The sequence below is a fragment of the Ambystoma mexicanum genome, chromosome 8 (genome assembly GCF_040938575.1).
Source record: "Ambystoma mexicanum isolate Mex_15411 chromosome 8, UKY_AmexF1_1, whole genome shotgun sequence".
In the NCBI taxonomy this organism is placed as follows: domain Eukaryota; kingdom Metazoa; phylum Chordata; class Amphibia; order Caudata; family Ambystomatidae; genus Ambystoma; species Ambystoma mexicanum.
The window spans coordinates 176587299-176600260 of record NC_090929.1 but is presented as its reverse complement, the minus strand read 5'-3'; the positions used below and the strand labels follow the sequence as shown (position 1 = coordinate 176600260).

Genomic DNA, 12962 nt, shown 5'->3' with positions numbered 1-12962 from the left:
GTAATACTATCCCTAGTGTGAAGTCCACTGTACCCATGGTCCTTCACGCGTCGAGGTCCCTCAGATTGTTTTTTTCCGCCATCGTGAGCGGTTGCTTATCGCAGCGTTCTATTTCGGCTGACGCCATTTACTTATCAAAGTTTAATTATAGTTACTCTTTCTGTCCTTTTTCTTTCCGACATCGATCTTCGACGCGGTGGAAAGGATAAGACAAGACAATGCTGTCGGACAACGTCAAGTTCGACGGACCCTTTCAGCCTTGGAAGGCCCACCGGGACAAGCCCCATACAGTAGGGAGGGAGAGTGAGGGCAGTCATTGACTATGCATTTTCACACCATTCCCTTTATCGCCCGGCTGCCCTTCCCAGACATGGATAAGACGCCCTTTAAATTCTCCCCACTTGCTATAGAAAATTTCCATGGATCGACAAACACAGAGCGTGCAACCTGTGTCTGCACCACGACCACAACGAAAAGCACTGTCGAGCTTGCAAGCTCTTTAGACCTAAAACCTTGTAGATCAAAGAACTAAACGCTGGGCCCATCACACCATGCAGGTCGAAGCCACCATGTACGTGGAGGGAGCCTCCATTGACGGCAGCGTCACTGTCTTTTCGGATGGCGAAGGGGAACATCTAAGTACAAGCCCCCAAGTACAAGCCCCCGACCCTAGTAGACAGGCCGGAGGTCCTGTTGTGGGGATGACACCCGGCAGCAAAGGCACTTCCTCTTCCCACACTAAGAATACAACCCGTGGCAAAGTGTCGGCGCCGCCGACCAAACGCCCAAATTTGGCGTCTAGGGAGAGAACAGTAGATTCGCTGTCCTCTGGGCACTCAAAATCCCAGTCGCCCCATGATAGGCCCCATAAGACAAAGGACGCCGCCCACAAAACTCCTTCGACAGAACGCCAAACGTCGACAGATGAGGCGGAAGTCCCTTCCAATGCCTAATCTCGACATATTTCGTCGAAACCGGCTGAAAAGTCCAAGAACACAGGGTTATCTCACCTGATCAAGAAACGTGTCCCAGATGGACAGGTTAAGCCTTCTAATTCCAAGAAATCTTCCTCAAAAAGCTCTGATCATAGAGACAAGTCTCATAAAAACAAAGACAAGGCTCATAGGGACAAATCTACCCCTTCAAAGGAGATTGTAACTGTTCCACGGGAAGAAGAGGGTCCCCTAAGTGAGGCCTTACAAAATAAAGGCCTACCTACTTCTACACCTCAAGTCTACACCTACCGGGGGTCCTCCCCAGCTCGGCCCTATGGTCAGCAGAGGACATAGCTAGGGTGATGCCTAGAATGTCTTTTTTTGCAAATTTCTTTGAAACCAACCCTCATGCACTAGAGAATTTTCAAAATACACCCCCTACTGTTCAAGCTTCAAGCTCTCAGCTCCTGTCTTCCACTTCTCAGCCACCAATGTCTTCATCACAGCCACCAGCAAAAAGGTCTTGCATTTCTGCAGACCTATATGACATCCATACTGACACTGAAGGGGATCAGGAACAATATCAACACTATGATGGTGATGATGATGATGAGGCAGAAGCCTACAATATGTCATCCCCAATTCAACAAGATTCCCCAGTGCCTGAATCTCCAATAGATAATCAGCCCTTATTTAATGACTTACTAAACAAAGCAGCTGAGCAAACAGTTGGCAAAACAGTGGTCTCAGGCAAGCGGTCAGTGGGACGATCTAGTGGTCGTTCCGCCAACACTAGTTCAAAACCTACGCTGGTGGTCAAGAGAAAATCTGTCAAAGGGAAAACCCTTCCACGATCCGGAAGCACAAGCGATTGTCACAACAGATGCGTCACTCTCTGGGTGGGGGGCTCATTACCTTCACCACACAGCACATGGTCTGTGGACTCACATCACGGAACAGAAGCACATCATCCTGCTGGAGCTACTAGCAGTATTCAAAGCACTTCAAGCATTCGAAGTGCAACTGACAAACCAGGCGGGTCAGATTCTAACGGTACGCACAACTGCGATGTTCTAGATCAACAAACAGGGGGGGGGGGCACACACTCTCCAAGTCTGTCCAAGTTGGTGCAGAAAATATGGAAATGGGCACTCAGACCGGGGATATCCCTATCCTCCCAACACGTTCCAAGGGTACTCGACACACTAGCAGACTCTCTGAGCAGAGATCCCCTACCAGAGTGGTGACTATACTCAAGCGTGGTAGACCACATCTTCTCTCAGTGGGGTTACCCCACAATAGACTTGTTTGCTACCGGAGAAAACAAGCAATGCCCAGACTTCACGTCCAGGTTCCCCCAGCCAGACTCCAAGGGGAACGCCCTATGTATGAATGGTCAGGGAAATTTGCTTACGCTTTTCCCCCAACTCCATTAATGAGCAGGATAGTGAACAAGATGCACAGAGAACAGATGACGCTCATCCTAGTTGCTCCCATGTGGGCAAGACAACCGTGGACTCCACATCTGCACAAACTGGTGATGTGCAATCCCATCATACTCATGTGCCAAACCTACCTGTTAAACCAACACGGGGGACCAACAGTGCATCTACAACCACACTCCATGTACTTGGCAGCATGGCTCCTGAAGTGAGAGTTCGGACATCTTAATCTACCACAGTGGTGTATGGATATCCTCAAGGAGGCACGAAAACTTAACACTAGACACTGTTATTTTGACAAGTGGGGGAGATTTGTAATTTGGTGCCAGTCAAAACAAATAAACCCCATAGAATGTACTCCTTCACACTTCTTAATTATATGATCCACTTGTTAGATTCGGGGTTAGTATTTAACTGTATAAAGGTCCACCTGCCGGTTTTATCAGCTTATACCACCTCTCAAAGTAAATTATTGTGGTGGAAAATTCCAGTCATTCAGGCATTCATGGAGGGAGTAAAAAGACTCCACCCTCCAATTTCAAACCCACCGCCAGGATGGGATCTCAATGTAGTACTAGCATAGCTCATGGGGCCCCATTCAAGCCTGTGCATAAGTCAAGTCTTAAATACCTGGCATACAAGACTGCCTTCTTAGTGGCTATTACTTCCATAAGAAGAGTTAGTGAATTGCAAGCATGGTCAGTGCAGGACCCTTTCTTTATTATCGATGAAGATAAATTGGTTTTACGTACTCATCCTAGGTTCTCCCCTAAATTCATTTCCAAATTCCACGTGAACCAATCTATTGAGCTTCCAGCTTTCTTTCAGAATCCACCTAGCTCAACTGAGGTAAAACTTCACACATTGGATGTGAGGGGGGCGGTCCTTTACTACATAAACAAGACCAGGCCGCTTAGAAATACAGATCAACTGTTTGTCTCTGTAGCACCAGGCAGAGAAGGAGACTGCATTTCCAAGAATGCCATCTACAGATGGATAGTCAGATGTATACAATGATGCTATTCATTATCAAACAAGACACTGCCTTTTACACCAAGAGCTCACTCCACACGGAGCACAGGAGCTGCTCTGGCTTTTATCGCACATGTCCCCCTAGACAGCATTTGCAAAGCGGCTACATGGAGCTCAGTACACACTTTCACTTGGCACTACTGCATTGACACACATTCCAAAACAGATACGCCGGTGGCACAAGCGGTTCTAAAACATCTATTTGCCGCTGCTCCTTCTCACGACCCACCACCTTCTTCTAACACTGCTCACTAATCTATGCATTACATGTGATCTAAGCAGATTCCACAAGCCTCAGAAGGGATACATTACTCACCGTAATCGTATTTCTGATGCTTGTATCGGCTTAGATTCACATGCGCCCACCCTTCGTCCCCTGAGAGAAGGTGCATAGATGTTATGAGCTTTCTGTTCTCTATCTGCTTGGATACACCTGGACCCACGCTACTCTTCATGCAACCTCATGTCAGAACAAAACAATCGGAGGGACCTTGATGCGTGAAGGACCATGGGTACAGTGGATGTCACACTAGGGATAGATCGTATTGAAAAAAACAACTGTAATACTCTGCAGCTTCCACTAGATGTCGGCCTATGCATAGAATGTGAATGCATAGGCCGACATCTAGTGGAAGCTGCGGAGTATTACAGTTTGTTTTTCGAAACTCGAAAATGGGCGTCGACACAGGGCGTGCCAGTAATACTATCCCTAGTGTGACGTCCACTGTACCCAAGATCCCTCACGCGTCTAGGATCCTCAGAATGTATTTTGTCTGACATGAGGTAGCATGAGGAGTAGCGTGAGTACAGATAATCCAAGCGGATAAACAGAAAGGTAAGACTACAAGCAATCATGCGCCTTCTCTCGGAGGGGGTCGCATGTGAATCTAAGCAGATACAAGCATCAGAAATACGATTACGGTGAGTAATGTATCCCTTCTGAGGCTTGTGGAATCTGCTTAGATCACATGCTGTGCATAGATTAGCGAGCAGTACCAGAAGAAGGAGGTGGGATGTGAGAAGGGTCATGAGCAAATAAGTGTCTTAGAACCGCTTGTCCCACTTGTGTATCTGCCTTGGAATGGGTGTCAATGCAGTAATGCTGAGTAAAAGTGTGAATAAAGCTCCAAGTAGCTGCTTTGCAAATGGTGTCAAGGGGTATATTTGCAATGAAAGCCAGAGTGGCCCCAATGCCTCTAGTAGAGTGGGCCCTTGGCGTAAAAGGCAGAGTCTTTTCAGAGAGTGAGTAACACAGCTGGATACAGTTAATAATCCACTTCGAGATGGCACCTTTAGAGACGCGATCCCCCTCTCTGCCTGTAGCTACGGAGACAAACAGTTGATCTGTTTTCCTTAGCGGTCTGGTTTTATTTACATAGTAGAGGACCGCCCTACGCACATCTAGGGTGTGTAGTTTCACCTCAGCCGAGCTTTGCGGGTTCTGGAAGAAAGCCGGAAGCTCGATGGACTGGTTTACATGGAATTTTGATATAAATTGGGCGAGAACCTAGGGTGTGTGCGTAAAACCAGTTTGTCTTTATGGATAGTAAAGAAGGGATCCTGCACTGACCGAGCCTGAATTTCACTGACCCTTCTTATAGAAGTAATAGCTACTAAGAAGGCTGTTTTATAAGTCAGGTGTTTGAGACTGCTTTTATGCATGGGTTCGAAAGGGGGGCCCATGAGCTTGGCTAGCACCACATTAAGGTCCCACCCTGGTGGTGGGTTTGAAATAGGAGGGTGAAGTCTCTTTACTCCTTCCATGAAGGCTTTAACTACTGGTACTTTCCACCACAAAACCTTGCTATGGGAAGTGGTGTAAGCCGAGAGGGCTGCCAGGTGTACTTTCAGTGAGTTAAAAACCAATCCTGCATCTAGCAGGTGGAGCATGTATGTAACAATAGTGGAAGGAGTGCAATCAACTGGGTTGATTTGTCTACTCTGGCACCAGATAACGAACCTCTTCCACTTGTCAAAGTAACAGTGCCTTGTGTTTGGTTTCCTAGATTCCTTTAGGATGTCCATACACCTCTGTGGCAAATTGAGGTGTCCAAACTCTATGACCTCAGGAGCTATGCTGCCAGGTTCATTGAGTTGGGTTGCTGGTGCACTGTTTGACCTTGGTGCTGGGACAGTAGGTTGTACCAGGCTGGAAGTTTGATGGGTTCGCACACCGCCATCCTGCGTAGGTGTGGGAACCACGGTTGTCTTGCCCACATGGTAGCAACTAGGACGAGCGTCATCGACTCCCTGTTCATCTTGTTCACCACTTTCCTGATGAGAGGAGTTGGTGGAAAAGCGTACGCTAACATCCCTGACCAGTTCATCCACAGGGCGTTCCCCTGGGAGTCTGGTTGGGTGAACCTGGATGCAAATTCTGGGCATTGTCTGTTTTCGCTTGTGGCGAATAAGTCTATAGTGGGGAAACCCCACTGAGAGAAGAGATCTTCTACGACCTCTCTGTGAAGAAACCATTTGTGTTCCTCTGGGAGGGAGTCTCTGCTCAGAGCATCCGCTAGGGAATTAAGCTCCCTTGGAACATGTTGTGATGACAGGAAGATGTTCCGTCTGAGTGCCCATATCCAGATTTTCTGGGCAACCTTGGACAGATCTGGCGAGCGAGTCCCTCCTTGCTTGTTCAGGTAGAACATGGCTGTAGTGCTGTCTGTCCGGATTTGCACTGACAGGTTTAGTAGGTGGGGCTCGAACGCCTGAAGCGCTCTGAATACTGCCAGAAGCTCTAGCAGGTTGATGTGGTTCTTGGCCACTGACTGAGACCAGAGACCCTGAGCTGTGTGGTGGAGATGGTGAGCTCCCCACCCCGTCAGACATGCATCTGTAGTGACTACTGCCTGTACTTCGGGATCGTAAAAGGGTTTCCCCTGTGCAAGATTTTCTCTAGTCCACCAGTGAAGGCTTTGTACCAGTGTTGGCGAAACGACCACTAGATCGTCCCACTGACCACTTGCCTGAGACCACTGTTTCGCCAACCATTCCTGCATGGGACGCATGCGCAGGTGCGCGTGGGGACCAGGTAAATGCATGACGCCATCATGCCCAGTAAACGCATAGCTTTGCGTACCGTTATCTGTTGACCAGACTGATAATGCGGAATTTGCAGTAGTATATTCCGAATTCTTTCTTCTGAAGGAAAGGTCAACCACTCCTGGGTATCCAGGATTGCTCCTAGGAATTGTTTTGAGGTGCTTGGCACCAGGCTTGACTTCTTCTCGTTGATTGAGAAGCCTAACTCGTGGAGGAGGTCGATAGTCCTTTGAATGTTTGTCCTGCAAATTCCTGGGGTTTCCCCCGTTATGAGCCAGTCGTCCAGATAAGGGTACACTGCGATTGCCTTCCTGCGTAGGTGTGCAGCCGCCACCGCCATTACCTTGGTGAATACCCTTGGTGCTGAAGCTATCCTGAAGGGCAGTACCTTGAATTGGTAGTGCCGACTGTCTACCTTGAAGCGCAAGTACTTTCTGTGCGCTGGGAACATGGAAATATGAAAATAAGCATCTTTCATATCCAAGGTTGCCATGTAATCCCCCTTTTTTAGGAGGGGGATTACCTCTTGTAGCGTGGTCATACGAAATTTTTGGGGCTTGACATACTTGTTGGCAGGCCGTAAGTCCAATACTGGGCGCATTGTCAAGTCTTTCTTTGGCACAAGGAAGTAAGTTGAATAAATACCCTTGTTTACCTGGTGTCCCGGGACGAGTTCTATCGCGTCCTTTTGTAGAAGAATGGCGATCTCCTCGAGGAGAATCTTCTGATGTTCGAAGGAGTGTACTCTTTGTCGTGGAGGATGGTTCCGGGGACGCTGCAGTAGCTCTATACAATATCCCGTGGATACTGTTGACCGCACCCATCTGTCTGATGTGATCCCTTCCCAAGCCTGGGTGAAGTTTGAAATGCGTCCCCCTACTGGGGTTGCGTGAGAAGGGACCCTGAACTGAGCGTCACTGCTTTGGTGGAGGCGTGCCGCCTCCCTTGCTGGGGCTGCCTCTGCCTTTACCACGACCTCTCCTATTACCTCTGCTGTAACCCTGGGTAGACTGTTGGTTGTTGTTCCACTGTGTACCCTGCCCCTGGGAATAGTTAGATCCTCTCTGGGAATTTTGGCCGCGTGGGCGACGAAAATTACTATTCCCTCTCTGGTTAGGGGGTTTATTGGTTAACTGGCCAATGGATTTGAGTGTCTCGTATTCGTCCTTGGCATTTTTCAGTGCGTCTTCGACCGCCTTAACAAACAACAGATCGGCTTCCACCGGTTTGTCTAACAATGATGCCTGAGTTTCTGCCTTAAAACCAGACTGCCGTAACCACTCATGTCTCCTGATAACAGTACCTTCTGCTATCAATCTGCCTGCGTTGTCCGCGGCGTCGAAGGTTGCTTTCAAAATGCAACCAGACACGGCTCTACCCTCTGCGGAAATCCAAGCTAATTGGCCCTTTAACGGTTCAGGAGCAGAGGCTATGAGAGCCGCGACTTCTTGATAGGCGGACGTTGAGGCTACCTTCCTGCCGAAACCGGATAGTTTTTTGCTCTCCTTGTCGGGAGGAGCTTCTGACGAAGACAAGGGTGTCCCAGCCCTCTTATGAGTGTTGGTGACAACTAGGGAGTCTGGCTTCAGATGTCCTCTTATATAGAGACGGTCAGACTGAGCTGCCCTGAAAAGTTTTTCAACCCTGGGATTGACTGCTCTGGTGAGGTTTGGGTTCACCAGGGACGGATCTATTCTCCGCTGAATGGATTTAAGGATAGGGATGGTCTGGGCAACAGGCCTCCTTTCTCCCACTAACTCTTCTGCGAAGTCCCTTTCCTCCTGTACACCGTGGGTGTCAATGTGGAAATGTTCTGCTGCACGAGCGAGAACCTCTTTTAGGAGGGGTTGGTTATCGACCGGGGAGTCGGTAACCGGGGCTTCGTTCTCTACCGGGGAATCTACTCTGTATGTTTCCGGGTCATCCTCTTCTTCCTCCTGGTCCTCATCATCCCCATAGTAGCCCGTCCCGGTTTGCTCTTCTATCAACCCAAATTGTTGGTGCGTAAGGTTGTACCTCGAAGGGTTCGGACCTCATTGGAGTTTCAAACCGGGCCTTCTTACTCGGGGGGGATAGGATCAGTAGAGCCTGAGGGTGTGGCCCCTTGTGGATCATACGAGAGGAAATGTTCTGGATTTTTATCATACAAATCAGCCAAAGAAGACATTGTTGACATGCCCCTATCTATGTCTTCACTGGACCATTTTTTGGAACTGGGAATGACTCTCTCAGCAAGTCTATGGGATTTATCTTGAGTAGCTTTGCTGGTTGTGGACCTATCAGCAGACCTGTGTTTAGGGGGGGTGGAGAGTTTCACAGGTGTGGAAGAATGTACAGGTAGTTTCTTCTGCTGTTTTCCCCCCTCCCCATGCGTAGAAAAATGTTTTCCCTGTCCCTTAGTGGCTCCGGAGTTTTTGGACGCCTGGCGTCGAGGATCGGGAGAGGTGTCCCTGTCCTTCGAGCGTGGGGCCTCTGTGGCTTTAACTGCGGGCTCCGACTCCTGGAGCGCGGCCTGGGGGTGGAAGTTGTCTTTGTCTTCCGATGATCGAACTTCTGTTAGCCTAGGGAGCGAGGCACTCTTGGCAAGAGTGGATGATTGCCTGGAGTCATGCGGCGATCTTGATCGAGAGCGCCCAGAGGACACCGAATCGGACCGTTCTGTCTGTGCCTCTTTCCGAGAACTCGACGTCGAGTCTCAGTTGGACTTAGTGTGTTTAGTGTGTGTAGTATGTGAAGCGCTTGTGTCGCCGGGGGTCTTCCCCATAGCCGCCCTGCCGGACGACCTTCCGAGGTTGGGGACCTGCGCTCGGCTGTCTTTCGACGCCGTAATGCCCTCGCCGTCCGAAAGTACGGCATCGCTGAAGGCGCCCTCTGCTGCCATGGCCGCCTGCCTGGCGTGGTGGGCCCAACGCTTCGTCGAACGGTCCTTAAGTGTCTTAGGTTTAAACCTACTACACGCTCTGCAGTTCGCTTCGGGGTGGTCCCTCGGCAAGCAGAGATTGCATGTGGCGTGCCTGTCGACCCAAGGGTATTTGCGATTGCACTTGGGGCAGAATTGAAAAGGGGTACCCTCCAAACGCACCTTGAGGCAGCGGGCTGTTAAGTGTAGGAAATGTATAAGGTGTACCTATATACCAAGAGTGTAGAGTATGTACCACCCCCCACTCTCCCTACTTGCAGGGCCGAGGCCAGCGGCCTACCAGGCCCGGGCCGAGGCCAGCGGCCTTCCGAGGCCCAAATCCGTCGTGCAGCAGCCGACGGTTGATTTCTTCTCCAGCCGGCGTCGAGTGTCGAAGTTCAACGTTGGGGTGGGAAAGGATGTCAATAGAATATTATTTTAAATTCTAGCAAAAGTATGGCTAAGGCCAGGGGACTCCGCAAAATGCTTCCGACCAGTATGGCGGAAAAAAACAATCTGAGGATCCTAGACGCGTGAGGGATCTTGGGTACAGTGGACGTCACACTAGGGATAGTATTACTGGCACGCCCTGTGTCGACGCCCATTTTCGAGTTTCGAAAAACAAACTGTAATACTCCGCAGCTTCCACTAGATGTCGGCCTATGCACAGCATGTGATCTAAGCAGATTCCACAAGCCTCAGAAATCTATATATAAAAACACAAAATACAGTAGTTACGCTTCAGTTCCGATGCACCGTAATCCTTTTTGTGTGTGGTTGGCGGCAGAGCATGGGGAAAAGAAAGGAGAAACTGAGGGTCCTGTTGAGTACGGTATATGTACTGCTGACTTCCTGTCCGGAGTCGATGAGGTCAGGAGATGGAGACGGTGTCCATCAAGCTACACTACCCATCGTATTGGAATTTTACGAAAACAGCTGGAGCTCGGGTGAATCTAGCCAAATGAGGAATTGGCAGGAGACTCCATTACTGGATATTAATGTGCCCTTCCTTTCCCTGACTTTGTATTCAGAGTGCAGTGATCTTGAGTGTTTTCTTTAGAGTACAAGTTGTTTGATGAAGGTTATTTGTGCACAAGAATCCTTACTCTTAATATTACTTATTTGTGTGGGTGTGATGAAAAGCGAGACACAAATAATGCTACGTGTCCTGCCCATAGGCAGCTCATAGATAGAAATCTGTGCCATTTCTGCTTAATTCACTGTTCCCGTTTGTCCTTTATTCTTGAAATCATATTGTCTAGCACCATCATAAATTAGGCCTACTTTAATTCGGCACCTTATTTTCTTTTTCTTTTAATTTTTGCAATTGTCTACAAACAGACTTATTCCCAACAAACACATTCAACATGTTGTTTTTAGCATACAATTAAGTGCTAAAATTGTCTAATTGTTTTAATATTTTCTTTCATTACAGGCCTCTTCTGCAGCGGGAGGCTCCAGACTGGGACCGTTTGGCCAGAGAAAATACCCAACATTGAAGTAGAATATTTGCACATGAAGTAGAGACTTTGAGACATTTCAAACTCTTCCAGTGGTACAAAACTTGGACTCATTGCTTATGTCCATACTGTATATTCTTTGAATCTTATGGCAGCGGTTTAGGTCAGTTTATTTGTCCACCTCACTAGTTTTCAATACTGGCATACCGGCTTCATAAATTGTTGCTACAAAAGTTAAACCGATAAAACCATATTTTTAGGAAGCTGGTTATGAAGGTTTACTTTTTTGAGATGTATGGTTGTTTTTGGGTTCTGAACAGCTAACCTGCAACCAAAGCAATTTCATTGTTCCTTAGTTTGATGTAAGCTGTAGGAATAAGGCCAACTGGAGAAATTATATTTACGTTATAGTGATGTATCAGGAAGAAGCTGATTTCTGATGGTAAAGCGATTCTCACTTTGTTGGGTTAATCACCTGTCCACAATGTTTGATTCTGCATGACCGTTTTATATGAGCATCCATTTTGTGTCATTAAGTTGACATGGAATCCTCTTTTATGGCCAGAAATTGTCAGCTTAGATTTCAGTCCATACCATATTAGGTCATTGTGAAACACCAAGTTCAAAAACTATTTTGGTTGAGGGGGAGTTGAGTTCTGCACCTTGCAACCAAAATTTCTTTGAAAGAAATAGCATATTCCTAACAGTTCAACTGTGACTCTAATGGAAAGCTAAAATTAAACCGAAGTAATTTTTAACCAGTATGTATGTAGTTTAAGTTCTTTGTAAAGGAAAATTGTATAGGCTGGAAAGAAACCCCTGTGTATAATAGACGAAGCTTAATCCTTCTGATGAATGTGATTCTTTTTTTAAGTGCAATATTGTCTGCTTTATCATATCAAACTGTAATTAAGGAGTTAACTGCTTGAATTGTTAATGAAAACAAATTACTTTCAAACCCGAGTGCTGGAATCTTAGTTTAAATTAGCTTTTACTTGCGCTTCTTAACTTTGAGGTCTTAATGAGAAACTCATGGAAAGCGTCAACCAGATGAAAGTAAAATGGTAGCTGAATTATTTTTATTTTGTTTTATAACTTGAGCAGATTCTTCCATGCACAGGCTGAATCAGAATTTTGAAATGTACCATTTTGGAACAGTGAATATTTAATACATCTGAAGATATAGTGTTAATGTATAGTTTGCTTCGAAAATTCAAGGTGGATCTGTTTTGGGATGGAAAGAAACCAAAGGGGAGCGAGCAATCACAGTTTTGTTTACAGTGCTGCTTTTCAGTTAGTAACACCTTGTTTGATCAAAGTGTCTGAACATGTGTAATCAACCCTCCCTCATACATGTGAACTGACTTCCATAATTTCTACTGGGCATTTACCACTGGAATGTTGAGGAAAGTTTGCTACGTATTTTCTTCCCACAAACAGGATTTTGACAGCAGCAACCTGTGGGAACGTATTCCTGTTAAAAGCCTGTTCACATCTTCAGCCTCCTACAGTTCAACATTAGCGCCATTATCCTTCGATGTAGACTGCCAAACACCTTTTAATTCAAGAAGGCTTCCTCTAATCCGGAAGCTGCTATTTTTCCTACAATTGTTAACATTTGACACTGTAAATTCTTAAATAAAATATTTTGCGCTCTGAAGCACTTTCAAATTGCGACTTCTGTGGTTATTACAAATGCTATTTCTCTAGTAACTTTACTTCGACTGAAAGTTTTGAAAAGTGTTTACTTCATACATTTAGTTCCATTTGAGTGGTTTTCCTAGTTACATGGCAAAGCAACAACAAATTCATAAGGAATTTTTATTCTGTAGCAGGTTCCTTGGCCAGTCCCATTAAACCCTAGAGCATCAGGTGATTTTCTACATCTGGCATGATAGAAGATCAAGCCGATGGCTGTTTGTCTGCCTTATTCTATGCAAGGTTCAGAAGTTAACCCTGAAAACTTGTTAACATCCTGTCCCCTTTCCTCCATAGTTTGGGTTGTTTCACAAATCGGGGACGGGTCTAGAGCCTTTTGCTAAGCAGCAGAATATAGGAGCTATCTGCATCTAGTAGCACAGGCAAGCACATGGCCATGACCCCCAGGGCTCATGCACCACGAGCTGCACCCAACAGTCTGGCCCTTTCT

At 47.0% G+C, this 12962-nt stretch overlaps 1 protein-coding gene across 5 annotated transcripts in view; it reads left to right on the top strand.

The window, feature by feature from the left end:
• SEC16A (SEC16 homolog A, endoplasmic reticulum export factor) overlaps positions 1 to 12484 on the top strand; it is a 1467667-nt gene extending 1455183 nt beyond the window's left edge. For all 5 annotated transcript variants that reach the window (XM_069609587.1, XM_069609588.1, XM_069609584.1 and 2 more), the window contains one exon: positions 10789 to 12484. In XM_069609587.1, coding sequence (XP_069465688.1) covers positions 10789 to 10857 — 69 coding nt within the window. In that variant the 3' untranslated portion in view covers positions 10858 to 12484. The remainder of the gene's footprint in view (positions 1 to 10788) is intronic.
• Positions 12485 to 12962: the final 478 nt, after the last annotated feature.